Below are 25311 nucleotides of genomic sequence, written 5' to 3'. Positions count from 1 at the left end.
AAGGGAATCAGCTTAGGGCTTGTTCTCAGAGAATCCGTGTTGGCTTTCATTGATCACCTTTTAATTTTCTAAATGCTCACAAACCCCTTTTTATAATCTTTTATAATTCTTGGGGGGCTTGCCCACAAGCCAATTAGTATATAGTTCTAGTATTTCATCCTTTTTCCTTTCTGAAAACACGACACTTGCCCAGCACTACGCCCAGTCCTCGTGACTTCTTGGTGATGCTGGCAGTGGTTCTGAGAACTCATGCAAGGCCCTCCGCCCTCCTCACGCCCTCCTCCAGGAAGGCTTCCAACCCCAGAGGAGCTGCTTCTCCTCCTGGGGTTCCCATGTCTTGCTTATTTCTCTCTCCGGAATATAGTAGGAGTGATGATTACTGCGCATGTAGAGCCCTTACACACTCTTTCATCTCATCCTCAGGAGTGCCTGCAGCAGTGAGGAAACTAAGGCTCAGCAGGAAGTGGACGATCTGGGATTAGAACTCAGCTCTGCCTTCTGGTCCTGGTCCCTTCTGCCTCACTGTGCCGTGGCTGTCACACCGTGTTAGGATTGTTGGGGTCTCACTCCCCACCAGACTGTGGCCTCCTTCGGGGCAGGAATCTCCTCAGGGACCGTGGTTATGGGTTGATCTTCCCAGCCTAGCGTCCCACATGCATTCCTCCATCTCCCGTTTCCTCACCACCATCAGCTCATTCTGTTCTTTTCAGAATTCTGTTCTGAGGCCCAATAATAATAAACCCATCTGGAAACAGGGACCCCACGACAGGGGATAATCAGGATGCAGACCAAACCGTGGGAGAGGAAACCTGTGGGGTGGGGAGTCTGGGCAGAGGTAGTAGAAAGTCGGCATGGGGTAGATTGTCTGTCCTTTTGGATGTGACTCTAGCATTCCCCTTAATTTCAACATTTAGAAATTTAATAAAGAAAACTATTATATTTGTCACTTAAACTAAACATTTTACAAAGTTATTCTCTATATGTGCACTATTTTAACTTAAACTATTGTATCCAAAGCAATCTATTAAGGGACAATCATTTATCCATTTTTAAAAAATGACTAAGCCACTCTGGGTCCTCTAGCTCCATTGGCTCATCTTGGGGTACAGGGCCAGGATCGTCACGCTTATGCCACATGCTCTGCTTCCAGAGTCACGGCAGGACCCTTTGCCCCGGGAGCGTAGGAGGCACTGTCCTGCTGCCTGCATCCTTCCTGGCCCTGAGGCCACTGGGAAGTTCACATTGTTCCTTTTACAGCAGTGGCTGCCCACTGCACTCAGCAAACCTAACCAGCTTCGCTTAGACACGGCAGGAGGGTGCCAACTCAATTCTCCTTTCCTTGTCACTTTCCCGGGAGCATCTCTGGGTTTTGATACAGTCCTCACCCCCTGGTATCCCCACCCCCCCACCCCCCTTCGTAGATTGCCACAGCTATCCTTTTGTTGACTAGTGAGCTGGCCACAGATGCCTGAGCTCCAGGATTTTCTAGATAACTTCCAGTTTGCCTAGTGCCAAACTGTTGTGATTTCCCCATCGCAGGATGCCAGATCACTACTTTTAGCTGTAACAAGCTGATAGTTTATCTCCCGGGGCCGTAAGCACTTAGCCAAATGTTTTCCTTGGAAGAGGCCCGCGTCATAGAGGAAGAGCTCACCATCGCACTCAAAGGCTCTCTCTGTGACCTGGTCCCCGAGGTACCCAGGAGGGGAAAAGAGAAAGCAAAGCTACAAGGCAGATGACCCAGCTCTAACTGGAGTGCCTTTTGTTTATCAGGAAGCTAGCAAAGAATGCTCTTTGAAATATCACTGGATTACGTAGTTCGTAATGAATTTGGAAATCTTATTTTGTTCAACAATAACACTAGAAACTAGACAGCGCAGTGCAGGGCCCAGCACGAGCTCTGGAGGCCTGAGGGCTGGGCTGTGCTCCCCTCAGCCTCTGTGATGGAAAGGCCCAGTCAGCCGTGGCTGGAGTCACCCTCGCCATCCTCGTTTCCAGGTGCTTCTGCCCCCCCACAGCGCTTCAGGCTTGGAAGCTGGTTGGCTAGAGCTGGCCGAACACCCGACCAATAGCGTTTCACCCGGATTGAAGATTGCTTGACCTCCAGAAGGAACAGAAGTCCCAGTGTGATAGATCTCATTCTCGATTTTAAAACATGCCACCGTGCTAGGGACCCACAGCCTAATGTATATATTTCTCACCTCATAGCAGGACATAAAATAAGAGGGAAAAGTCCATCTAGGAAAACACTTGTTCGAATGGCCTGTCCTTTCTGGCCTGCACAGTTACTGCCCATGTGGCCCTAGGAGCAGTTCAGAGCTTCTGAGTTTTTGTTTTTAAAAAAATATATTTTATTGATTTTTTTTACAGAGATGAAGAGAGAGGGATAGAGTTAGAAACATTGATGAGACAGAATCATCGATCAGCTGCCTCTTGCACACCCCCTACTGGGAATGTGCTCACAACCAAGGTACGTGCCCTTGACTGGAATTGAACCAGGGACCCTTTAGTCCGCAGGCCGACGCTCTATCCACTCAGCCAAACCAGTTTTGGCACTACTGAGTTTTATATGTTTAGAGTTAACCTATTTAAAGAAATGAGGACTTTAGACTTAGCTGTATGTTGCAGTAGCCCTAGAGAATTTGTCCAGATTTATCTATGGCTTCGGTTAGTCCATTTACAAGTCGGATGCACAGTATGTTTTCTGTGGGAGAGCTTGATTGTTTTAGACATGCTGTGTTATGATGCTAACTTAATTCTGTTCTCTCCCCGTCTCACCTTTTTTGCTTTTTGGCGGCATAAGTTCACTACAATCTCTTTTTGTGTGAATAGTGAACTGGCCACAGACAGTTGGTTCAATCGGTTCCTCCTAGGCCTGAGCAAGGAGGCAGGCAACGTAGTGTCCCGGGTTCCAGCAACAATGTCTCCTGTTACTCTAGAGGTGTAAGTTCTACAGTAAGTTCCCAGCGCTGTTCCCAGAGCCTTTTACAAGGAGCTGCTTGGAGCCTGGTCCATGAAATAGTGATAGAGGGTCAGGTCCCAGCAGCTGGCACCTGGGCCGGGGCAGGCATTTATAGAGTGATTTTCACACTGCTTCCCCTCCAGCCTTTCCATGGAAATGTGCAGAATGGTTAAGACAGACTTGGGGTTGAGCCTTGGCTGAGCTATTTAATAGCTGTGTAATCTTGGCTAAGTTACTTAACCTCTGAACCTCAGTATCCTAGATCAGCCATTTCAACATTTTTCATCTCATGGCACACAATAAACTAATTACTAAAATTCTGTGGCACACCAACAAATATATTTTTTGCCGATCTGACAAAAAAATAGGTATAATTTTGATTCACTCCCATCGGATGGCTATTTGTGTTGGCTGTTGCCATATTTTTACTTGACGGTCTAAGGGAAAGGAAGGCAGTGCCCTGACTAGTCAGGTATTGCATGTTTTAAAAATTCTTGAGGCCACCAGCTGAAAATCGCTGGCCTGGGTGGTGGAAGTCCAAGGACCAGTCTTGGCTCTGCACTGGCAGGCCCTGGGGCGGGAAGGCAGAGAGGCCCTAACACTCTCTAATATTTTATGATTCTGTGGCCCTTTGGACTCTATTGAGAAACAAACTGAGCTGATGGTGTTATCTGCCTCAAGAGAGAAAACAGCTAGAAATGCCTACTCCTCTTGGTTTTCAAAGATTCGTTTCAGACAAGGCCTCTCGGCGGCAGCTGGTGTAGCAGTGCCTTTCCTTTCTTTCCTTCCTAGGAGGGCGCTGGGCCGGAGGGCTGGCTTGGCCTGGCTGTGCCTGGCTGAGCTGAGGAAGGGTGTCCCAGGCCTCCCAGAACCCGCTTGAGAGCAAACAGAGCTGAGGCTCCATCCTGTCCTCTCCTTTGCCTCCTGCATCCTTTCTCTCCAACAGACCCGATTGATGTGTGCGCATGTGTGTGTGTCCACGGCACGCAGCTGGAAAAGGAGGTCAGGGGACGTGTGAGCATGAGAAAGAGTGGAGAGGAAGCGAGGCAGGAAGGGCAGCAGGACCAGGCCTTATCACTAGCATCATCCTAACCAAAATGCCCAGGTCTCCTCTGACCTGACAGAGACGGGACAAACCCAAGTGAGATGCCAGGGAAGCGGGAGGCTGCCGTCTCCCTCCTCAGGCTCTGAGCACCGAGCCTGGCCCGAGGCCAGTCTGTTCTGTCTGGAGTAGGCTGGAGAGTGCAGCTCAGATAAGCAGTGGTGGCTCCCTCTTGCCCTGGGGAAGGGCACCGTGGGCTGAGCAGCCTAGACAATGAGGAAAGAGTGGATGGCTCTGAGATTGCAGAAGGAAAGATTTAGAAGCTGCCAAGCTTGAGTGCAAAGGTATTTAATTGCAAAGATGTTTCTGGCTGAGTGATGTCCCCAGGCTCAAAGAATCTGTTGGACAAGAGCACAGAAGAGGTTTTGTTTTCCAGGACCAGAACCTGCCCCTGACTCTTGGAACAGGCCTGATAAGCGCGCTCTGCTGATTGGCTGAGGGACCATCTGTCTTTTCCTCTCCGCTTAGCCCAGCACCAGGAAAGGGAAGGGCCCCAGCCCCGCTCTTCATGGCTCTGTCTGCCCCTTTCAGCATCCACACCAGTGCTCAGTCTCAGCTGTGCGGGAGCTCAGTGGTCAGGTGGGTCATAAGGAGTCTGTTACTAACATTCGGTACCAACATTTGGGAGGGCTTTGCTTAAAAAAAAAAATGCGTTTAAGTTTTCACCATGAAATCACTGCTGTGCCCTCCCATGCAGGTGTGCTTTCCTCAGCGGAGAGGAAGGGTTTGGGTGGGGGCAGAGCCTTGGCACAAGCCCACACTGTACTGTGAATGAGAAGCAGCAGGGGGTCCGGACCATTTGAGGTGCTAGGAGCAGGGCCAGGGGCTGGGTCTTTGCAGGGACTCACCTGCATCAGAGACCCACTAGTAACTCGGTTTCCTGACTCCCAAGTCCACCTGATAAACGCCCACACGGATCCCTAAGGGTCAGCACTGAGGTCCCCACCCTCTGCAGCTTCCCCTTCTGCTCCAGGCAGACTCAGCCGTGCAGCCTCGTGTCCTGCAGCCCTCATGTGCCCCTCCCGGGGACACGGAGCACCGTGACTGCGCAGCCCATGATTTTCACTGTGCCCCTGATTTCAGGTACTTTGTTATGTTGGTCCCAGAAGTTCTCAGAACGTTCTGGAAATTTTGACCTTGATGGGTGCTTTCTCTCGGAGAGATCCTTTGTCAGACCTGATGTACCGACTTTACAGGGTAGACTGGTGGGTATTGGATGGGCCCCAGTGCATTCATGCATCTGCCACCTCCCCCAGATTGAGTTCCTGCTCCCCTAGTCTAGCTCTGTGACCAGCACAGAGAAGGGGCTCTGCCATTGCTGGCTGTCCCGGGGGACATAGTATCACGCATGCCTGGCCTCACTGAGTTTCCACCACAAACTGCCATATTGTAACTCTTGTCCCCACCTTTCAGAGGAGAAAATTGAGGCTCAGGGTTAGATAACTTTCTCATGAGCAAACAGCTAACAATGGGGTGGATGCAGACCTAGGTCTTTATTCCTACACCTTCAGCTCGGATGAAGCTCAGCAATGTCCTGGCACTGTCGAGTCAGAAACCAGAGATGCCTAGGTGAGGGGATATCTGTTTCTCACCCACTGAGGTCAGCCTGACTCCCATCAGGATTATAGTAACATTCAGCTGAGCCTTTATGTGGTGCCCAGAGGGCATGTTTTACCCTCTGGGCATTCTGTCAGGATGTATCAACACATCCTGCTCTCTCTTTGGAGCTTCTGATTTAAAACAGACACATGTACAGTTGATCACGTGACTCTAGGCTGTAGATCACCTATAGAATGCCAGAGATAAAAAGGGACTGCTTATTTTAATCTCCTTATTTTAAGATGAAGAGATCGAGACCAAAGGAGACTCATAGCTACCATGTATCGAAACTACATGAGACCAGTACTGTGCTAAACACACTTTTTGCACTATTGATTTAATCCTTAAGTAGGCACTATTTCAATCTATCCCCATTGACATATGGAGAAACTGAGGCTCTGCAGGGTGGAGGGACTTGCTTACTGTCCCGGAGCTAATCCGTGGGGGGGCCAGAATTTGAGCCAGGCCAGTCTGCTCCGGAGCGTGTGTTCCTGCCGCACACCCAGTGGAGGGCTTTCCTCGAGGGGCTGTGGGCAGCGTTCTGCCCCGCCCCACAGGTCTGCAGACAGTGTGGCCCTGTCTGCCGAGGCCACCCTCCTGGACGCAGGGTCAGCCCTCCCTGGAATTAGCAAGAAGCTGCTCTTCCCAGTAGTAGTGGTTATTTTCAGAAGTGTGAAATATGTGTAAAATAGGATAGTTTCAGTAAAAATATCTCCCTGCTTATATAGTGAAGTGATACCCAAATCACTGACTTTGAGCTGATTTGTGGTTAGTTTTTGCAAAGATGAATCTAATTCTCATATGACAGCCATTCGGGGGGTTTGCAGGGTCCTGGGTGAAGGAGAGGCTGGACTTCCCCCCGAGTGAGTTCGGAGTCAGCCTGGATTTAAAATGAAAGGTCCTAACCCACAAGCAGGTTACTTATCCTCTGATCTGTCTTCCGTAAGGAGCTGTAGCAGTTAACGATGTCATACACACGCGACTGCCCAGCTCCAGTATCTTGGTCAAACTTCAAAACTTAACAGCAGCTCCGTTCTCTCCCCAAAATGATATTCTGAGAATTACTATATTTTATGATGAAACATGCATTTGGGAGTCTGTGGAGTCATCACTGGAAACTCTAGACAGCACCAGACTCCAGCAGATGTGTGGGCTTTAACAGTAATCACTCTCGTGCCCCAGCCCTACAGTATGTTTCTCATTGTTAATGTGAACGCACTTTTCCACTGGCCTGTCGCTTCTTCACTGGGCACTTACCAAATGCCAGTTCTGTGCCAGGCACAGTACAAGAGCTTGCAGGGGAGACATCCACCTGCCAGCACAGAGCATCTGACGCAGAGCCCAGAAAACAACTGGTTGGGGTTCTCTCCTGTCAGAGCCAGAGAGCTCCCCCAGTTTCCTGGGTCTACCTCAGAGCATCCATCTAAAGAACGCGGTCCCCCTTGCACCCACCAGTTCCAGCGGCTGGATCCAAGGGCTTATATGCCCTCTGGCCCAGCCTCAACTTACTGTGGCTCTTCCCCAACCCTTGGCCTTAGCCAAGGGAAGCCTAGTGCCCGGCTCTGAGGCCCCGACGGAGCAGGCTCCGGGAAGGAACTTACCCGACGGCTTGTCTGTGGAGGACGGGAGGTTGGTGAGGGTGGGCATGGTGGGCAGGGGCGGCGGCAGCACCTTCAGGTTCTGATCGCTCTGGATCTCGTTGGTGGAGAACTGGTTGATGATGCGGTTATAGGGGGACGGCTGGTAGACCTGGGGCGGGGTGGCGGGGGGCGGCTGGGGCACGGGTCTGGCCGCGGGCACCCGCTGGCAGTGCTCCTCAAGCTGCGCGATGATCTCGGACTGGTTGTGGGCCAGCGTGGCCAGGTGCTGGTACTTGTGCTCCAGGTCCTTGTACTTGCTGGCCAGCTGCAGCATGTCGGCCGTCTGGTTCAGGATCCGGTTCTCCAGCTGCGAGAGCTCCAGTGCGTTGTCCCGCTTGCGGATGATCTCGTGCAGGAGCTGCATGTAGAGCTGCGTGACGCGCGAGTTCATGTTGCGGCTCTCCTTGCGCAGCAGCTTCACCTCGCTCACGATGCCGCCGTCCACCTCCACCAGCTGCTGCAGCGCCTCGATCTGCCGCTTCTGCTTGAGCAGCTCGCTGTTGAGCAGCTCCAGCTCCTGCTTGTGCACGCGGTTCTCCAGGAGCACCTCGGGCTCCTTAGAGTTGACGCAGATGGCGCCCGTGACCCGCTGCTGGGGCACGATGAAGGTGTAGGTGCACTTGTCCGGCGACTCGCCGGCCCGCTTGTACCTGTTCAGGTAAATGAACTCGCCTGGCGAGCCCTCCTCGGTGCCCTCCAAACCCTCCTTCTGGCCGGCAGCCGCTCCCAGGGCGGCCAGCAGTCCCAGCCACCAGCACAGTGCCCTCATGGTCCTTGCAGAATGGTGGCTTTTCTTTGCGAATGGAGCCTATGAAAACCTGAAAGTAAACAAAAGGGGGAGACTCAGTAACAGCCCTGTCGCTGCCAGTGGCCTGTGCCATGAATGAGCTCAGCCTTCTCCAGGCAGATCTTTCCAAAAACGCACTCCAGGAGGCAGCTCTCTGGAAGCAGCAGCAGGAGACAGGCAGGCCCCGCAGAGAAAGGGAGAGGGAGGCCAGGCACTGGAAGGCGGGAGCCAGCTCCAGTGCCCACAGCTCCCGCGCCCAGGGCCCGAGAGCCTCCCGCGGGCAGCTGGGAGCTGGGAGCTGGGAGCTGGGAGGGGAGGCAGGGCTGTCCTATCTGCCTTCTCCTCTGTCCCACACCCCTCAGACCATTAGTCTCCCCATTCTACGCGTTCATAACCCCCTGGACTTGCCTTTTGTAACACCGATCACAGATTTGCAGAATTAGAATCCTTTGTGATTCCACCTGCTGGACCCCGCGTTCCATGAGGGCAGGCACTGTGTCTGATTCAATCCTCCATCCCTGGGATGCTGCACTAAGCAAGGTTCAGCAAATGTTTGGTAAATGAATGAACTGCTAGATCTAGTGTGAAAGGCGCTCAGTTTCTAGCGGACAATGCGAATGGGAGGATGTATCCGGCCCCGTGGCTTTGTTCGTATGTCAGCCAAGCTGTAAAGCCCAAACAGGAACAAACAACTGAGCTCCTTAAATCCAAATATTTGCCACAGCCAGTCACCGCACAGTCCTGATCCTGCAATGTGATTAAACCAGGCGGGAGAGCAGGAAACAGACATGTGTCTCTGGAGTTGTTTCAGTCCTATTCTCGGGTCGTTCATACCTTCCCCAGACACCCATGGACCGTCTGTGGTGTGCCAGGCAGAGTGTGGCTGCCCAGACACTGCTGCCCAGAGCCTGCCCCTGCCCTCATGGGGCTCACCCAGCACCACCCATTCTCTGAGTGCTGGAAGGGGAAGAAGCGTTTGCTATGAAAGAGTGTATGGGCGAACTGACCTTATCGGAGGGTCAGGAAAGCTTCCCTGAGAAAGTGACCTATCCTCTGACCCTTGAAGGATGAGTTAGGAGTGAGGCCAAGAGGGAGGGGACAGCCATGCGCAGATCCCTCCTCACGCTACTCAAGGACACGGCTCCAGCGATTCTCCCCCTCCTCTCCCGTATGACCACATTTTCCCAACAGTCATGCTGTTACTCCTCTCAACTTAAAGACTGTCCTCTCTTGACCTCACATCTCCTCTCCAGCTACTGTTCCATTTCTCTGCTCCCCTTTTTAGCAAAACCCTTCACAGAGGTTCCTGTATTCAGTCTTCCCAGAAAGTCCTCTCTTGCCGTTCTCTCCTGAACTCACTCCTGTCAGGCCTGCCCTCTCCCTCCCCTCCAAGCGCTCTAGACCGGTCACCAGTGGCCTCGCTTGCCAGACCAATGCCCGGTTCTTGGTCCTCGTTAATTCTTTGCCTGTCAGCACTTTGGGACATGGCTGACCTCTCTCTTGGACTTCTTTCCCCAACGCCACTCCCTCCTCCCATCTCATGGCTGCTCCTTCTCTGTCCTCTTTGTTGGTTCCTCCTCCTGTTTCTGTCTTTGGGGGCCCAGAGCCCAACCCACCTCTCTACGTTGGTGATCTTTTCAACTCCCACCTTTATTTCTCCAGCCTAGACCTCACCCTTTGACTCTAGACTGAGATCTCCGAATGAGCCACTTCCTCTCAACTGTCTGCTAGGCACCTCACCCTTAACTTATCCAGAAATGAACTTCTGGATTCCCCACCACTCCATCCCCACCTGTTCACCCCAGTTTTTCCTTGGTTAGTAAATGGCAACTTCATTCTTCTGGTTGCTCAGGCCAGCAACCTTGAGGTCATCCTTTCTTTCTTCCATACCCCACATCTAATTCACCACCAAATTATAACAGCTATATCCTGGAACTCTTCCCAGAATCCTACTGCTGCTCCGCCTCTCCCGCCCCTGGTCAGCCCACCTCCACCTCTCACCTGGACCTCGCTAGTCTTCCTGCTCCTATCTTGCCCACTGAAGCCCCTCCTCTTCCCAGTGTGGTCCTTCTAAAAAAGTCAGATCCGGCCACTCTTCTACTCAAGAGGCTGCTCATCTTAGAGAAAAAGCCAACCGGGCTCTAAGGCCCTCTTAATCTGGCCCGCTTCCTCCCTGACCTCATCTCTTCACTCCTCTCATCCTCGCTCACGCTGCTGCAGCTGCACTGTCCTCCTGGATGTTCCCCAGGCTCATCAAGACCCTAATGACCCGGGCCTGTGCACCTGCTGTCTCCTGTCCTCAGCACTTTCCTCATTGCTCACTGCTCTGCTTCTCCGGGTCTTTGCTGAAATATCACTTCCCAGTGAGGACCTCCCTGATTACTTAACCAGTTAACACACGTTTGAAACAGAAACCATCCCCACTGCGTCTATAGACGCCTGGTGTGCATTAAAATTGTCATCTCATCACTTTTTCCCCTCAAGTGTCCTCAACACCATCAGACATACAATGTCTCCTACTCGCCTCATCTGAATGTAAGCTCCATGAGGATGGGGAGTGTCTGTTTTGGTCACTGCTCCGTGCCCAGTGCCTAGCTGGTGGCCTGGAATACTGGGAGTTCAGTAACTATTTGTAGACCCAAAGAAAAGACACGCCCACCAACAGCTGCAGGCAGTAGGAGTGCTATGGCAGAGACTTAGCAGTAGGCAGGAAAGTGACTGCCTGTGGGGGAGGGAGCTGTGCAGGAGGCCATTTACCATATTTATTCATGATTTTCATAACATCCATTTACCGAGTGCCCACTGGGTGCCTGAATGAATGCCGACACATTTTGCATGTGTTTTTTACCTCATCGAATTCTCAGGATTTCTTTTTAAGGTGGATACTGTTATATTCATTTTACGGATGAGGAAGCTGAGACTCAGAAAGGCTAAGTGACTTGCCTAAGATCACAGTCCTGGCAGAACTCAGCCTTGGTTTGATGTATTTAAACCTGTTGACATAGATAATTTTTATAAGTTACCAAACTGATGATAATTGCTGGGAAGCAAAATCTCAACCGATTGAGAAAATGCTCTCTCTGGAGAATGGCAGTTTTACAGCTTATTTTATACATTAGAATAAAAGGAGGAAATGGAAAGAGAATTACATGAAATCCATGGGTGGTAGATTAGGGGGATGGAGAAAGCAAAGAGGGGGACTTCTTGGGTTGGATAAAAAGGCAGAATAGAGAGACGCCTACTTCTCTTACATTGGTGGGTCTGCGATAGTTGTAAACATTCAGGGCACACAGAGGTGGTTTCCACTGTGGGGAATGAGACAGGGTTGTGCCCTAAGGAGTCTGTAAAAGAAGGTCACTCTACATTTCAGAGGTGTTATCTTAGATGCAAAGAGATAATGGACAGTCTCACTTAAGGTGAAGGTTGACCTTTGTCAAGGAAGCTGCAGGCCTAGGTCATTACCACCCCCACCCCCCCCCCCCCCCCCCCGCCCCTTCCCTCCTCCCCACAGGGGTTTTTAGTTAGGAATGTTGGTGTTCGGACCATTTGACGTGAATACTTTTGGTCTCTAAGTTTATAAGGCCACCATGCAGGCCTCCCCTGGGCGTGTCAGATTTAGCATGTGGCCCCTTTTTCATTAACCTTCAAACTCTTAGTGACTACACAGAAATGTACTCAGTCTGGTTTTTAGTAGCAAGAAATATTAGCATCACTACTTTCTGATTTCACATTCATTTACACTAAAATAGCCACAACGCAGAACCTGGAGGTTTTGTCTTCCCTGGGACCCCTTTGGGGACTTCCCCATGAGCAGCCTGGGTCCAGGCTCAGCCTGTGGCAGACCGTGGGCATCACACACACAGACCCTGTGCTCCCAGGGCCACGCTGAGCTGTTCTCCACTTGAATAACCAAGCCCCAGTACAGTCCCAGTGGCCCGCGCAGGCCTCACAGGCCAGGCAGAGAAAGGTGCTTGAGCCTCTGATTTGGGTTGGGCTACGAGGTAGGGCTGCAGTGACGTCAGTGGAAACCGGGCTGAGTTTGTGAGTGTTTGCCTGGTTTCCAACACGCTTTGGCAGCTCCTGTGCTGGCAGCCACGCCGGGCCCAGAACAATGGGGAGGATCCGCCCTCCCTGTTAGGGTGAACCTGCCACTGCCTTCCAGGGCCGCTCACCTGCCTGCGCAGCTGGTGACAGATACCTCTCAGTGCCCGAGAAATGCCAGCATGGGCCTCCACCATGGCCAAGAAACTGCCAGAGGCCCAGGAGGCAACTAAACTGCAGCAAAGGGTTGACTTCCAAACCTCCCCAGGCAGGCCTCATGACCAGGCAGGGGTGCACTGTTTATCACTGAGCTCCGTTCCCTCCTAGGCCTGGGCTCTCAGGCTTCCTGGGCACAGCTCTGTGCCCCGGGACTTGAGATCCTGAAGGCCGAGCTGAGCCTCTTCTGTGAAATGGGTGTTCCGACTCACCTTGTGCACTAGGACATGGAAGTGCTTCCGAAACTGGAGGTGGAATAATGTGATCACAGCATTAGAGCAGGGATAGCAAAGCCGGCTCATGGTGGGGCGGCTGGCCACACACAGGCCATGTGTCCAGCACTTTTGCCATCTCCCTGAACCCCTCTCCCCCCTTCCCCGAGGAAATACCAGAACTAATTATCCCACTTCACAAGCCAGGAGGGCTGTGTGGCCTCACCTGCCATCCCTGAAGCAGTCCACTGGTTCGACTGAGTGCTGGCTGTGTTGGGGCCCCTAGCCTGGCACAGAGTGGGGAAGGAAGAAGCATGCAAACATCATCAGAGGCTATGCTTTCTGCAAAGAGCATTTTTTGAGATTGTTCGATTACAAAGGAAGCCAAACAGGACAGTTAGCACTCTCCAGGTGTTTAGGTTCACAAAGCCCTTTGCATACTCATGATCTCATCTCATCATTACACCACTCGAAGCCAGTTAGTAGTAGGACACCGCTCAGAATGGTCTTGCTCAAGGTCACATGGTGAGCAGTGGGACCAATCATGAAACTGCTGGCTCTCGTACCTTACGTTCCCAGGGAGTATGGGTTTGGCGGAAGTCACCTGGAGCCTCTTGGGTTACCAAAAGGAAGGGAAGGAACGGGCCTGTGCTGGGTCCAGGGAGGTGGTTATAAATGGGGACACAGACACCCAGACAGGCCGAGTGACTTTCCCAGGAGCACTCGGCAGCTAGAGCCCAGGTCAGTTCAACACAGAGGGCTGTGCTCCGCCTGGGAGTCATTTGTTTTCCTTGAAGATTCCAGCCCCTCTCCTCAGTTTTCTGCTAGTTTGGCAGTTGTTAATGGGCAGTAATGAGTTTGTTTACTTTTGCTCTCTTGATATTTATTCAACTAATTGCATCCCCAGAGACATCCCCCCCAGCATTCCAGCCATCTGAGACCTGGGGAAGAACTCATTTCCAATCACAACCCTGCTCCTCCGTTTCTTCCTATGACCAACAAAGAAAAGCAAATCCTGCTATTTTCCTTGGCTTCGATATGAAAATAAAAACGATTCTTGAAATGGCTTTTCCACATTGTATTGTGAGGAGTTTCCATTAAGCGCGGGTTTCCCTCCCCGCAAGTGTGACCGGGCCACGTGACAGCCTCTGTGCACTGGGAGCTGGCCTCCCCGGCTTGGTCCTACCCAGCCTCTGGGGCACGTCCCTGCGTGCCTGCTGCGGTGGGGCCACACGTCGCGTGCCCACGTGAGGGGCCACTTTGTGGGCAGAGTTGTTTTCCTAAGGCAGAGCTGTGGCAGAAGCTGCTTGCCTGGGGCACTCTGGTGCGTTCTCACCCCAACGGTCAGGAATGAGAAAAGTTCAAGTACTAAAAATAGTAGTATACAGCCAATTATCACCCCAGTGCTTTATATACAGGGGTGGGCAACGTAGGTTCACAGTTGTTGGTAGTGAAAAAGACACTCAGGTTATGATTATTACAGTAGCTTTATTCACTGTCTCATGCCCTAACAACTGTAAACCTACCTTTGCCACCCGGAGACTATCCCAGTCTTCCCCACGGCCTGGGAGGGGGCCTGCTAGCTCAGGGTGCGTGCATGTGGCTCACCTGGTGCATTAGGCAACTCCAGGGAGTGCAACTCACACTCGTCATCTTTGTAGCTCTGTATATTTATATTACAGCAGTCTTCTAATTCCCTCAAAAATGCTTCTAAGACTAACAGCAGGTGAGTAAACTATGGAGATTCAAAGACCATGAGTCATTTTGCCCAGTCACCCAGCAAAGTGTTACTAAATGGCAGAGCGGGTAACAGAACTCCCAAGTATAACATGCTGAGCATATAGCCGCAGAAGTGCTGAAGTTACAGGCCACTCACAGGGATTGTTCTCTGACCCCTCCCTAGGCAGGGGGAGAACAGGACTTCTGCTGACCCCCCCAGAAACCTCTGAATTAACTCCCGCTCTCAGGATGGAGTCAGCACTAGTCTGAGGGGCTCACAGAACCCGCCCCTCGCTCCCCAGCCTGCCCTGCCCCATCGTCCTATGATCACAGATGAGGGGCAGGCCATCCAGGCTGAGGCACTGCAGGAGGCTCTGAGGGAATCTGGAACTGCCACCTCGCCCCGAGTGTGCCCTACTCGCCCCTGATGTCTGGGTTCTGGGCAGCCAGGAACCTGAGCTCTGTTTGAGTGAGTCTGACAGACCTGAGCACCAGTCAAGATTGCTAAGCCAACATGAGGACAGAGAAGAGAAAAATCAAAGCTTCCAAGTTGACACTTTTTCCTACTAAAGCAGGTTGAGATGTATGGTAAACCAGCAGATCCCCAAACCAATGGGCAATCTAGGATGTGAGAGGGATCCAGACAAAGGAAAATTCGAAAAGATAAGGCCAGAGAGGGCCCTGCTGGCCAACAGTGTAGATAACAGCAGTTACTTGTTTGTTGTAAACGCCCTGTGTGCCTAGCTGTACTCTTATCTTGTTGGCGCTTACCACCCTAGGAATGGGGCCGTGCGTCCTGGTTGGCCTGGCTGAGGTGTGCCGTGTGATGTAATTATCTAATAGCACCGCATTCTCAAACGTGCCCTGATTGGGTAACAGATTGTATGATCTCCTCACCGGGAGAAAGGCATTGTTGTCTGCATTTTGCAGCACAGGAAACCCAGGTACAGGAAGTCCAAGTCCACCTGGGGGTCAGCTGTCGAGGTCGAGGGCCATGCCCTCACTTTGATCAAGATGGTCCCCCAACCAGTGTGTCTGCTTGTTTAATGGCCGGGATGCGATCACGTCTTTGCCACTGCTGACTGAGTAAGTGGCGATGGCTTTAGGTCAGCACAAAGGTGGATTTTGTTAGATATTAGAAAGAGCTTCCTGATCATTCGAGTGGCGAGACCCCAGCATGGGCATCTAGGATGAGCAGTGGCACCCTCCCCTTAGGAAACCTGGAGGAGGGCTGGGCTTCACTGTCCTGATTCACTGCTCGCCTAGAGGCCAGGGAGGGGGCAGCCAGCTCTCCACTGCCCTCCCCTCACAGCCTGGCTTCCCTGAACCATTCCCCGCAGCAGCCCATGTGGGCACCCAGGGAGTGTGGAGCCAGTGTCCAGATCTGGCCAGCTCAGCTCTCATCAGACCTTCGACAATGGCCTTCCATTCCCAGCCCTGTAGCTTTCTCAGCCATTGTGTGTAGCTTCAGCCTGGGCCCAGCCCTGTCACGGGTGATGGGAACACAGGCATGACCCAGAGAAGCCAGTAGTGCGGGGTCAGGCAGAGCTGCCTGGAAGAGGGGCTCTGGGGGTGGAATCGGCCTGATGCCCCTGACTGTGGGCTCCTGCCCCTGGGGAGTCGCTGGCTCCAGAGAAGGGCTGAGTTCATGGCGGGGCGATTGTGGTCACACTGTGAGATCATAGGGTGAGAGGGGATGTGGTTAGGCAGAGGGGAGCTGGTTGCCTTTGCCAGGGGGACAAGGATGTTGCTGCGACTTTTCATGGTACATTACTTGGGAACCATTTTGAGATTCCCCCGAAACCATCCCATGGAGCCCTCTGCCAGGAGCCTTGGCCAGCAGAGCAGAGGTGGAGAGTCTGCAGAAGCCATTTCAAAGCTCGGCTTCTGAGTTGGCCGCTACATTTCCGGCGGGGCCTGATGTGCTCTGGAGCCCTGGAGCTGGGGAGCCTCCAGGGAGAGGGGGAGGCCTGGGCTGGCTGGGCAGTGCTGCCCCCCATGGCTTCCTGGGAAACTGGACCCCACCTGGAGCTGCTCTTCTGAGCCGGCTGAGTGGTTGGCATCAGGGCCGCCTCCGCCTGTTGGCACGGGCTTACCCTTTGAGCGCTGGGACAAGCACTTTGGGTGCCTACCTCACTGATCCCCGCAGCTCTGTGAGGCAGGGGCTAGGCTTGTCCCCATTTCGCAGTTGAGGAAACAGAGGTAATGGATGGAGCCACTTGCCTGGGGCCACAGAGCTACCACGTAGTGGAGGTGGGCTCGGGACTGCGTTTGCTTCCTCCAGAGCCGGTTCCTTATCCACAGCCCCACTGGCCTCCCGCCTCGGGGAGGACACATTCTAAAACCTAACTCTGGACTTGTCAGTGTCCTACTTAAGACAGAGCCGGTGTGGTCACCGCTCCCTGCTCCGCACACGCTGTTCTTTTTGCCCTAGTACTTTCAGAGTTCCGCCTGCTGCCTCCTTTCTAAGTGGACTCAGGAGTCCACTGCTCTGTGAGCTGGCCACTCGCAGTGAGGGCCCACCCTCCTCCAGTCCCAGGAGCAGCTGTGGCTCCTCCATCGCAGCACCCAGGACACAGCTGCACTCATCTGGGTGGCTACCCAGCAAGGTCAGGGCGATTCCCCCTCTGACAACCCCAAAGCCAGGATGGCACCTGGGTTACTAAATAGGAATTCAAGGATGTTCTTCATGGAACGGAGCATTTCCCCCGTGCCAGCCACTGTGCTGGGGGCTGGAGAAAGAGCCAGAACAAGGAAGGCCCCCTCCTCCGCAGGCCCGCAGCGCAGGTGAGACAGAGCGCAGACACCTGCAATGCAGCGAACAGGCCCTGGGAGGGCAGCACAGGGGCTGTGGTGGCAGTTCATGCAGCCAGGTGGCGGCTGGGGGAGCACAAGGTGGGAGAGGAGGCACCCCAAAAGAAACGACCTGGACACCCATAGGGGAGTGGTGTGGCACCTGGGCTGGCGAGGCTTGTTTGCCTAGGTCTAAGGCTTGCGTCACTCACTCACTCACTCTTCGCTCACTCACTTATTTCACAGACACCTTTCTCTCTTGGCCCCAGGTCGGAATTGAGTCGGGATTGGAGGCTCAGTATGACTAAGAGATACAGTCTTTCCTTCAAGGAGGTTGGAGTGGGACCACCTTGAGCAGAGTTGGGGCATTCCTGGAGCTGGGTGGGTCCTCAGGCATCTTTTGCAGAGAAGAACCGAGTTCATTCTGGTCTTTTCCGAGGTGATCTTGGGCCTGCCTTTCTAGAGGGACTGGGCTGCTGGCCCCATACAGGCTGGCTTCACAGGAGAATGGGCCTAACACAATAGCACGATTGTAAGAGGCCTGCCTGCCCCCTTCCTCGTCGCCCCCCTCCCCACACACACGTGAACATTTCTGTGATCAGAATGTCTTGCAATGACCTATGCATGTAATGGGACATGATATTGTTTTATAATGTTTACATTTTATAATGTTTTACAACATTACAATGTGATGTTTACAATGCCCCCCCCCCCAAAAAAAAGTTGTTATTAAATCCATCCTATAGCTTACAGTTAGAGGGAGGGAATTACGGTTCCGTCATAGAAACTACTGTCAGAATGAGGTTCTGATGTGACCTATCACCATCAACTTCAAGCTGCCAGTGGCTGAATAACCCTTCTGTTTGGGGTGTTTTATATAAATTCACAGAAAAGAAATGCTATTCAATGACTTGATTCATTCTTGAGATTTCCACCGCGTGCTTGTCCAGAATAGCAGTGGGCTAGGGTAGAATGAGCCCAGATCTGGGCTGGAATCCCTGCCTTTGGGCCCATTAGTGGAGAAATCTGAGGAGAGGTGCTGCGCCCTCTGAGCCTCAGTTTCCTCTTCTGTAAAGTGGGGACAGCACCGCCCAACTTGCAGGCCCTTCTCAGCGCCACGTGCTTTCCCTTTCCAGGTCTCCTGCTGTTGTGTTGGAGATTGTTAGCTTCACCTTCCACCTGCTCCCACTGGGCTGTGGATGCCAGAAACACAGTCCCCCTGGCATCCGGGTGCTATTAACTGAGACCAGTTCAGAGGAAATGAGTATGGTTAAGAGAGGCCAGAATTGCCCTAGCTGGTTTGGCTGAGTGAACGGAGCATTGGCCTGTGGACTGAAGGGTTCGGGTTCGATTCCAGTCAAGGGCATGTACCTCGGTTGCAGGCTCAATCCCAGGCCCTGGTTAGGGTGCGTGTGGGAGGCAACCAATTGATGTGTCTCACATTGATATTTCTCGGTGTGTCTCTCCTTTTCCCTTCCAGTCTCTCTTTAAAAATCAATCGGAAAATGTCCTCGGGAGGGGATTTAAAAAAAAAAAAAAAAAAGGAGAGAGAGAGAGAGAGAGAGAGAGAGATGCAGAGCTGAGTGTACCTGCCTCGGGCGGGGCTGCTGTCTGTTATGTTTGTTCTAATGTAGCTACCAGCGCCTCTCCCTGATGGCTGCTGAGGAGTTGCTCAGGTGCGGCCCAGGGGGGACCTGAGGACTGTGCCCGCTTCAGCAGCCTGGCATCTCCAGGCAGGAGTGCAGGAAACACGGGCTCTGCCCCACGGAGCTGGTGCCGAGCCAGGGGCTGATACAGCGCCGAGCAGCAGGTGCGGGGCCTCTGAAGTCAGACAGCCTGGCTCGGCACCCAGGTCTGGCTCCCTGACTCGCTTCCACAGGCACACTGTGTGGCTGTGCGGAGGCTCGTCTTTGATAGGGTGGCAGTCATGCCTGTTCTGTCTCAGAGGTAGGCTGCTAGGACAAGCAAGTGATGCATCCGAATCAGTAAAGCACATGGTTTTCAGATGGGATGATGCAGCATTTTATAGGACGGCAATCAAAACAGATGTGGCTGCTGGGGCCATGGGCAGGGAGGGACCCAGTGACAGGGTCAGGAAAAGAGAAGTTAAGATGCCTTTGTGGAGGAGGGAGAAGTATGAACTTTGGAGCCAAGCTGAGCAGGGATCAGCTGTGTGATCTTGGGCAAGTTACTTGCCCTCTCTGAGCCTTAGTTTTCTCATCTGGGATGCTAAAACTGGAACCTACCTCTTAGGCTTCTGGTGAGGATGAAACGAAATAATGACTGTGCCTTTCTTAGCCCAGTGGGTACTTAATAAATCTCTGTGGATGGAGGAGCGGCTTAGTTCTGCCCGTGAGCTTGTGGTGATACCGTGCAGCCCGTCCTGTGCTCCTGGCTGTGTGCTTCACACAGTTTTGTTTGTTCCACCATGACTGCCTTTACTGAGTAAAGATTAATCTTATTTTTGTTAGCCACCCCGTGAGGTCGGTCAGAGCCTCTGCTTGGCCTGGGCCTGGGCCGCCCCTTGGCTCCAGGCTGGAGCTTTCGCAGCCCAGAGGCCTCGTGCCAGAAAAACAGATGTTCAATGTCAGCTTCTCCAAACGCTCCCAGGACTCCAGGAGCCCACCGAGACCCCTGAGCCAAAGAGAGAAGCTACTGTCTCAGGCCGAGGTACACCGGTGTCGGCTGGTGTCAGATCCACTGACTGGGCCACCATGTGGCAGACCTGGTGGTGGGGGGGGGGTTGAGGTAGGGGGTCTGTGCCTCTTCTGGTGCTGGTCCTCCTGCAGCATGGAGCTCTCTCACTTTCCTCGCCCACTGTGGTGGTGGCGGGGAGACCCGCAGACAGACAGGCAGCCTATGTGGGCGGAGGATGAGCGCACTGCAGGGTTGGGCAGATATGTTGAGTTTGCTCTGTCATTGTGTCTTCCCCCTTCCGTAGTGTGGGTTCTAGGACCCAGAGAGCTGCAGCTTGCCCCCCTTGGGCTCCTGGGAAGACCCCAGGATGGGGAGCCTTGTGGGTTTTCTGACACCCTAGCAGGAGGTGAGGGACAGAGAGGGAATGTGAGTCTCTGCTCTTTCCTCTCTGCGATTCTGACTGTTCTGGCTCATACTAATCAGTGACTAACATTTTCTGAGGGTTTGCCGCACACCAAGCATTGTGTGAAAGCCCTCCCGGGCATGCTAGACAGCAGAATGTGGTTTAGAGTGCTGGCTTCAAGTCCTGAGGCTGGCACTCACTAGCATGTGGCCTTAGCACATCACTCACCCTCTTCTGCCTCAATGTCCTATCTGTGAAATGGGGGTGCACTTAGGTTATAAGGTGGATTCCCCAACTTGGCAAGTGCCTGAATCAGGGTAAGTGCAATAGAAGTATCAGATGATACTAGGAGGTGGGCACCGTTGTCATCCCATTTCACAGAAAAGGGAACTGAGGCTTGGAGAGGCTCCATGTTCTGCCAGTCAGTTTGGCTCAGATGCGGAAAAACCAGGACTTGAACCTCGCTCTTAAGCACTGCCTCACTCTGCCTCAGTTTGGAGGAGTCCGTGTGGGGGCGCGGGGCCAGCTTCGGAAGTGTTATTCTCAGCTTCCCCCGAGCGCCGCTGAAAGGGGATCCTTCTCTAAGTCACCGACTGGCCCAAGGAGCTCTCATAATCCCACAGCAGAGGCACTGGCTGACCCGTGACACACATATCACAGAAGCACAAGGGAGGAATCGGGAAGAATTTGTTTCGAAATGTTAGCTAACACTGAGTGCTTTCAAGGGACTGGGAATGTGGATCCTGCTGTCCCCCTGCTGGGGCCGGTCATCCCCTTTGCCAGCCGCGTCCAGCCGGTGGGAGACCGGGTACCTGGGCGCCATCCACTGTGAGGAGGGACCAGGCATCCTCGGAAATGCAGAGGAAGCCAGGGCAGTGCTTCGCCCTGTCAGAGTGGCACAGACTCTGGCTGGCACGTCCCTCCTGGCGCTGGAGCCCTTTGCCCCTGTGCTTGCAGCCGAGGGTGTGGGCACTGCTGCTCAGCTCCAGGGAATTCCTGAGCGAGGCTCCTGACAGCGTGAGCGTTTGCTTTTGCTTTTGCCTGGGTGCCATCCCTAGCCAGGCAGAGGAGCCCAAACTTCAAACGGCTTCCCGAATGCTCAGCTGCCCCTGCTGTCTGCTGGCCCCCCGGGCACACACCTACGCATGGCACATACTCGGGCACACACCCCAGCTCCAAGCGGCTCAGGAGCCACTGCCATCACCCAGAGGGCCTTTGTCTGAGGAGGAGAGCTTCTTGGTAAAGCATCAGAGCTCATGACCTCACCCCACAGCACCACCCTCTGCCCAAGCACCCACAGGTCCTGCCCTGGCACATGTCTTGTTTGGCTCCACGTGAAAGCAGGGGTGACCCCTCCGGGACCCAGCTGCACACATCCCAGCTGGGGGTCAGGGGTCTTGAGCCCTGAGACCCAGGACCAGCTGCTGCCGCCTCTTGTGCCCCCTTCCCCGTGCCACCTAACCGGCTCCTTACCTCTTCCCTCCTGCGTGGTTCTGGGGCAGCTCCTCACATGCTTCCCCTCGGCCGTCAGCGGGGCAGCCTGTCCATGGCCTCCAGGAGGGTCCTCACGCCGCAGGCTGGCCTGGCCACGAGCAGCCCTGCCTCACTGGCCTCTGCTGGCTCTGCTCCGCCCGCACAGCCCTGCACAGCGGCCGGCGGCCGGGCGGGGCGGCCGGGGTCCTGCGGGCTGCTCACAACCTGCTTTCGCTCGTGGCGGGGGCCGGCGGCAGCCTCAGGGCCATGCTCCGCGGGTCCAGCCCGGGAGGCACAGCGCAGGGCTCGCTCGTCCTCAGGCTCGGGCCGTCTGCTGCAGCCTCATTTGAACTCCCAACTCCTTTGTGGAGCCTTTACATGCCGCCACCGGAGGAAACTGTGAGCACAGCCTGACCCTGGTTGGCTGCAGGCACTTCTCTCCACCCACCAATGCAAGAGGATCCCCCAGGCCCGAACGGCTCAGGGCCTCCCCTCAGCCCCAGACAGAGGCGGGCGCCCGGTGATGTCACACTAGCTCCGGCCCCAGCTGGCCCGGCCCCTCCCCCCGCCTGCTTTGGCGGCTTCAGCAGCCCCCTCCTTCCTTGGCACAGGCAGCCTGGCCCGGCTCTACTCCCTGGCCCGCCCGCTCCCCAAACCCCAGGCAGCTCCTGGTTTGCTCTGCAGAGCAGACAGCTTCCCCTCCAACTCAGGTAATGGGCTGAGAGCTGCTCCAGCTGTGCAGGCAGCAGTGTGCGTGCTGCAGGGAGCGGATGCTCCCCGGCAGTCCCTGTCCCCCGGGGGAGCAGCAGGGCAGCCCTGCCGATGGCTCCCTGGACTTCAGCTCCCTCTCGGAACCCTGGGGAAGGGAGCCAAGGCTGGCTGCACAGTAGCCAGTAGCATCTGAGCCGGGAAAGTTAGCGGGAGGGAGGCAGGAGCCCAGGACCACGGGAACCCCACAGCCGGGGTGAGGCACCTGAGTGGCCTTGGTGTAGTCACCTCTCTGGGCGTCCCATTCGTGCATCAGCAAATGAGCGAAAACTAGTAATCCGCCTCCACGGGCTGTGAGAGTTCTGTGAGGTCCCTCAGGAAAGGGTCCGGCACAGGGCTAGGATGCAGACTCTGGCATCAGGTGGGTTACTGTGACGCCCCCTCCCAGTCAGGCTTTTTAAGGAAGAAATAATGGGGGGCCATTGAGTCCTCAGCACATTCATTATCTAGGTGCAGCTTGTGATGCTTTTGGAGTCAGAGCAAGAAAGGAGCCAGTACTGGGCGCACAGTGAGCGGCTCTCCAGGAGCGGGGAGGGCAGGTAGGAAGGGGCCCCGGGCACAGTGCGCCCCACTGCCTGGACAGCAGCCCTGCAAGATGCCCATGGTGACTCCTCCGTACTTAAAATAAATTAGTGACGAAGGTGATAGTGCTGATAGTGGGGACAAATTCCGAGAGAAATTTTAATGGCGTTCTCCCCACTCCTAAGCCCCATGTGCCATGTTCCTGGTCCCTGGGCAAACAGGTCCATCAGGACCCAACTTCCGACCCTGCAGGGAGCAAATGTTTCTTTCTGCCTCAGCCTCCTTCACATGCTCGGGCAGTCTCCTTTTCCCTTTGTCGGTCCATCCCTCTGTAGAAGGTGGGTCTTTGCAAAAGGACCCAGTATGTTATAGGCCACAGCACCAGCCAGACAGCTGGATTGGGGGTAAAGATGCCCATCCATCCTGTGATCCCCAGAAGGCCGGAGGGGCCCGGTGGGGCAGTGATCCGCCACTGGTGGTAGGGCCGTGGCAGGCTGGTGGCTCGAGGTCAGCAGGAGCACAGGGCACCCAGTGGATTTCGTTTTGAGCTACAGCCTTGACAGCTGGAGGCTGGCATATAACACTCCTTCCCCCTTCCTCCTCCTCACTCTTCTCCAGGATGTCTGTCTCTCTTCTCCAGAGTGGAACCTGCTCTGAGCCAACACCAGGAAGCGAAAGTCCTGTCCTCACAGAGCTCACAGTCAGGAGGGGAGACAGACAGACTGACTGGGCTACATGAGAAGTACGGGGCACTAAGGGTGTATCTAAGCTGGAGGCCTGATTAAGCCTGGGCGGGGCAGCCAAGGCAGGCTCCCTCAGAAAGAGGTGCTCCCTCAGAAAGAGGTGCCTCACTGGTGAGGATTGGCAGGGGGAGAGGTTGGAGAGAGGGTAGTGGTCTGGGCCAGGCAATGGTGTGTAAAGACCGTGTGGTAGATTGCTTTTTCAGAGAGAGAGCCCCAGTGTAGCTCCTGGTCTGCATGAGACCTCGGAGGGGCAGGGCTCTGCCCTCTCCCCTTGAGTAGGGAGGTTCCTGACTTGCTTGTAACCAATAGAATGCAATGGAAGAGACACTCCTGGACTCAAGGCTGGGGGACAGCAGGCAGTGCAGCTTCTGCCTTGTTCACGGGGACACTGTTTTGAAGCCCCAAGCCAGGCTGGAGCCTGAGAAGCCCAGCTGCCCGGAAGCAGGCATGCAGAGGCCTCTGTAGCATCGGTCCAGCCAGCACCCACCCCAGATATGTGAGGAAAGATGCCTCCCAGCGATTCAGCGCCTGCCCATCGAGTCACCCTCGCTAGAGAGTCTTCTTCCTGAGGCCCCAGACATCAGCAAAGATAAGGCATTCGCTGTTCCATATCTGAAGTCCTGACCAAAGAATCCACAATAAGGAAACGGCAGCTTCAGGCTGCTACGTTTGGGTGGTAGCTTGGTACACAGCAGCGGTAGCTGGAGCAGACCCTGAGGCAGGAGCAGCGCAGAGTTCTTTCAAGGAGCTGACACGTGCCTTTGGCTGAGGAGAGAAGGGGAGCAGGTCAGAGCACGAGGCCTCGGGAGAGAGGTGGGGCTTTCTCCCAGGGATGCTCGGCAGCCACTGAAAGGCCTTAAGCATGGCAGTGATCCCACTTGCTGTCACTTCTAAAAGCCCCGGTGATCGTTGCGTGCAGCCTGGATTGATGGGAGTGTCAGACTAGTCCTCCAGAGCTGGGGAGAAGGTAGTAGCCGCACTGATAAGAGAAGCAGTTGGACTCACCGGGTTGGGGAGGAGGGGGAATTCCCTGGACATTCGCCCCCCCTGGAACAGATGCCGCCTAAGTCCCTGGAAAACAGACTTGCTTTCACAAGTCAGCATTCCTAGGGTCTCATCAAGTGGGGGAGGAGCAAAAGGGTGGCCTGGCTCTGTCCGTCTGTGCATGGCCCCTGCCCCTTTGGTGCCTTAGGCAGTTGGGTACGCTGCTGGGGAGCCTGAGGCGTGGAATCAAATTCTAGCCCAACCGTCACAGGACGGTTGTGAAAATTAAATAGGATGTGACACATTAAGTGTAACACACAATGGCTAGTACATAGTAAGTGCTCAATAAAACATTGGCTATGGTAATTTTTATTGCCTCCTTGGCTATGGGTTCCCTGAGCACTGGGGCGTGGAGCTCTCCTTTAGTCCAGCCCAGTGCCGTGGGATGAACACATGAACGGCTGACTGACTGGGGGCGGGTGAATAGCTGTGGCTTACAGTCTAACAGACCTGGGCTCACATCCCAACTCTGTGACTAACCTGGCAACTTTCTGGTTCTCTTTCAAACTTTGTTTCTTCATTTTAAAAAAAAAAAAAAAAAGGTAGGATAATACTCCTCGCGGTGGTGTGAGGATTAAGATAATGCACCTGAAGCGCTCAGCACAATGCCTGGCAGTCAGCATTCAGCAGTTGCTCAAGAAACGTATGCT

The 25311-nt window shown here is 54.1% G+C and overlaps 2 protein-coding genes across 12 annotated transcripts in view; one reads left to right on the top strand and one right to left on the bottom strand.

The window, feature by feature from the left end:
- ANGPTL2 (angiopoietin like 2) overlaps positions 1-22069 on the bottom strand; it is a 33295-nt gene extending 11226 nt beyond the window's left edge. The window contains exons 1-2 of the mRNA XM_084898385.1: positions 21585-22069; positions 7265-8121 (exon numbers count right to left, since the gene is read on the bottom strand). Coding sequence (XP_084754511.1) covers positions 7265-8072 — 808 coding nt within the window. The 5' untranslated portion in view covers positions 8073-8121; positions 21585-22069. The remainder of the gene's footprint in view (positions 1-7264; positions 8122-21584) is intronic.
- RALGPS1 (Ral GEF with PH domain and SH3 binding motif 1) overlaps positions 1-25311 on the top strand; it is a 241292-nt gene that overhangs the window by 157183 nt on the left and 58798 nt on the right. The window lies entirely within an intron of this gene.

This window comes from Pipistrellus hanaki, assembly GCF_964339955.1.
Source record: "Pipistrellus hanaki genome assembly, chromosome: 11".
Taxonomy (NCBI): Eukaryota; Metazoa; Chordata; class Mammalia; order Chiroptera; family Vespertilionidae; genus Pipistrellus; species Pipistrellus hanaki.
The sequence above is the reverse complement of the archived record's forward strand: the minus strand, read 5'-3'. Positions and strand labels throughout refer to the sequence as shown.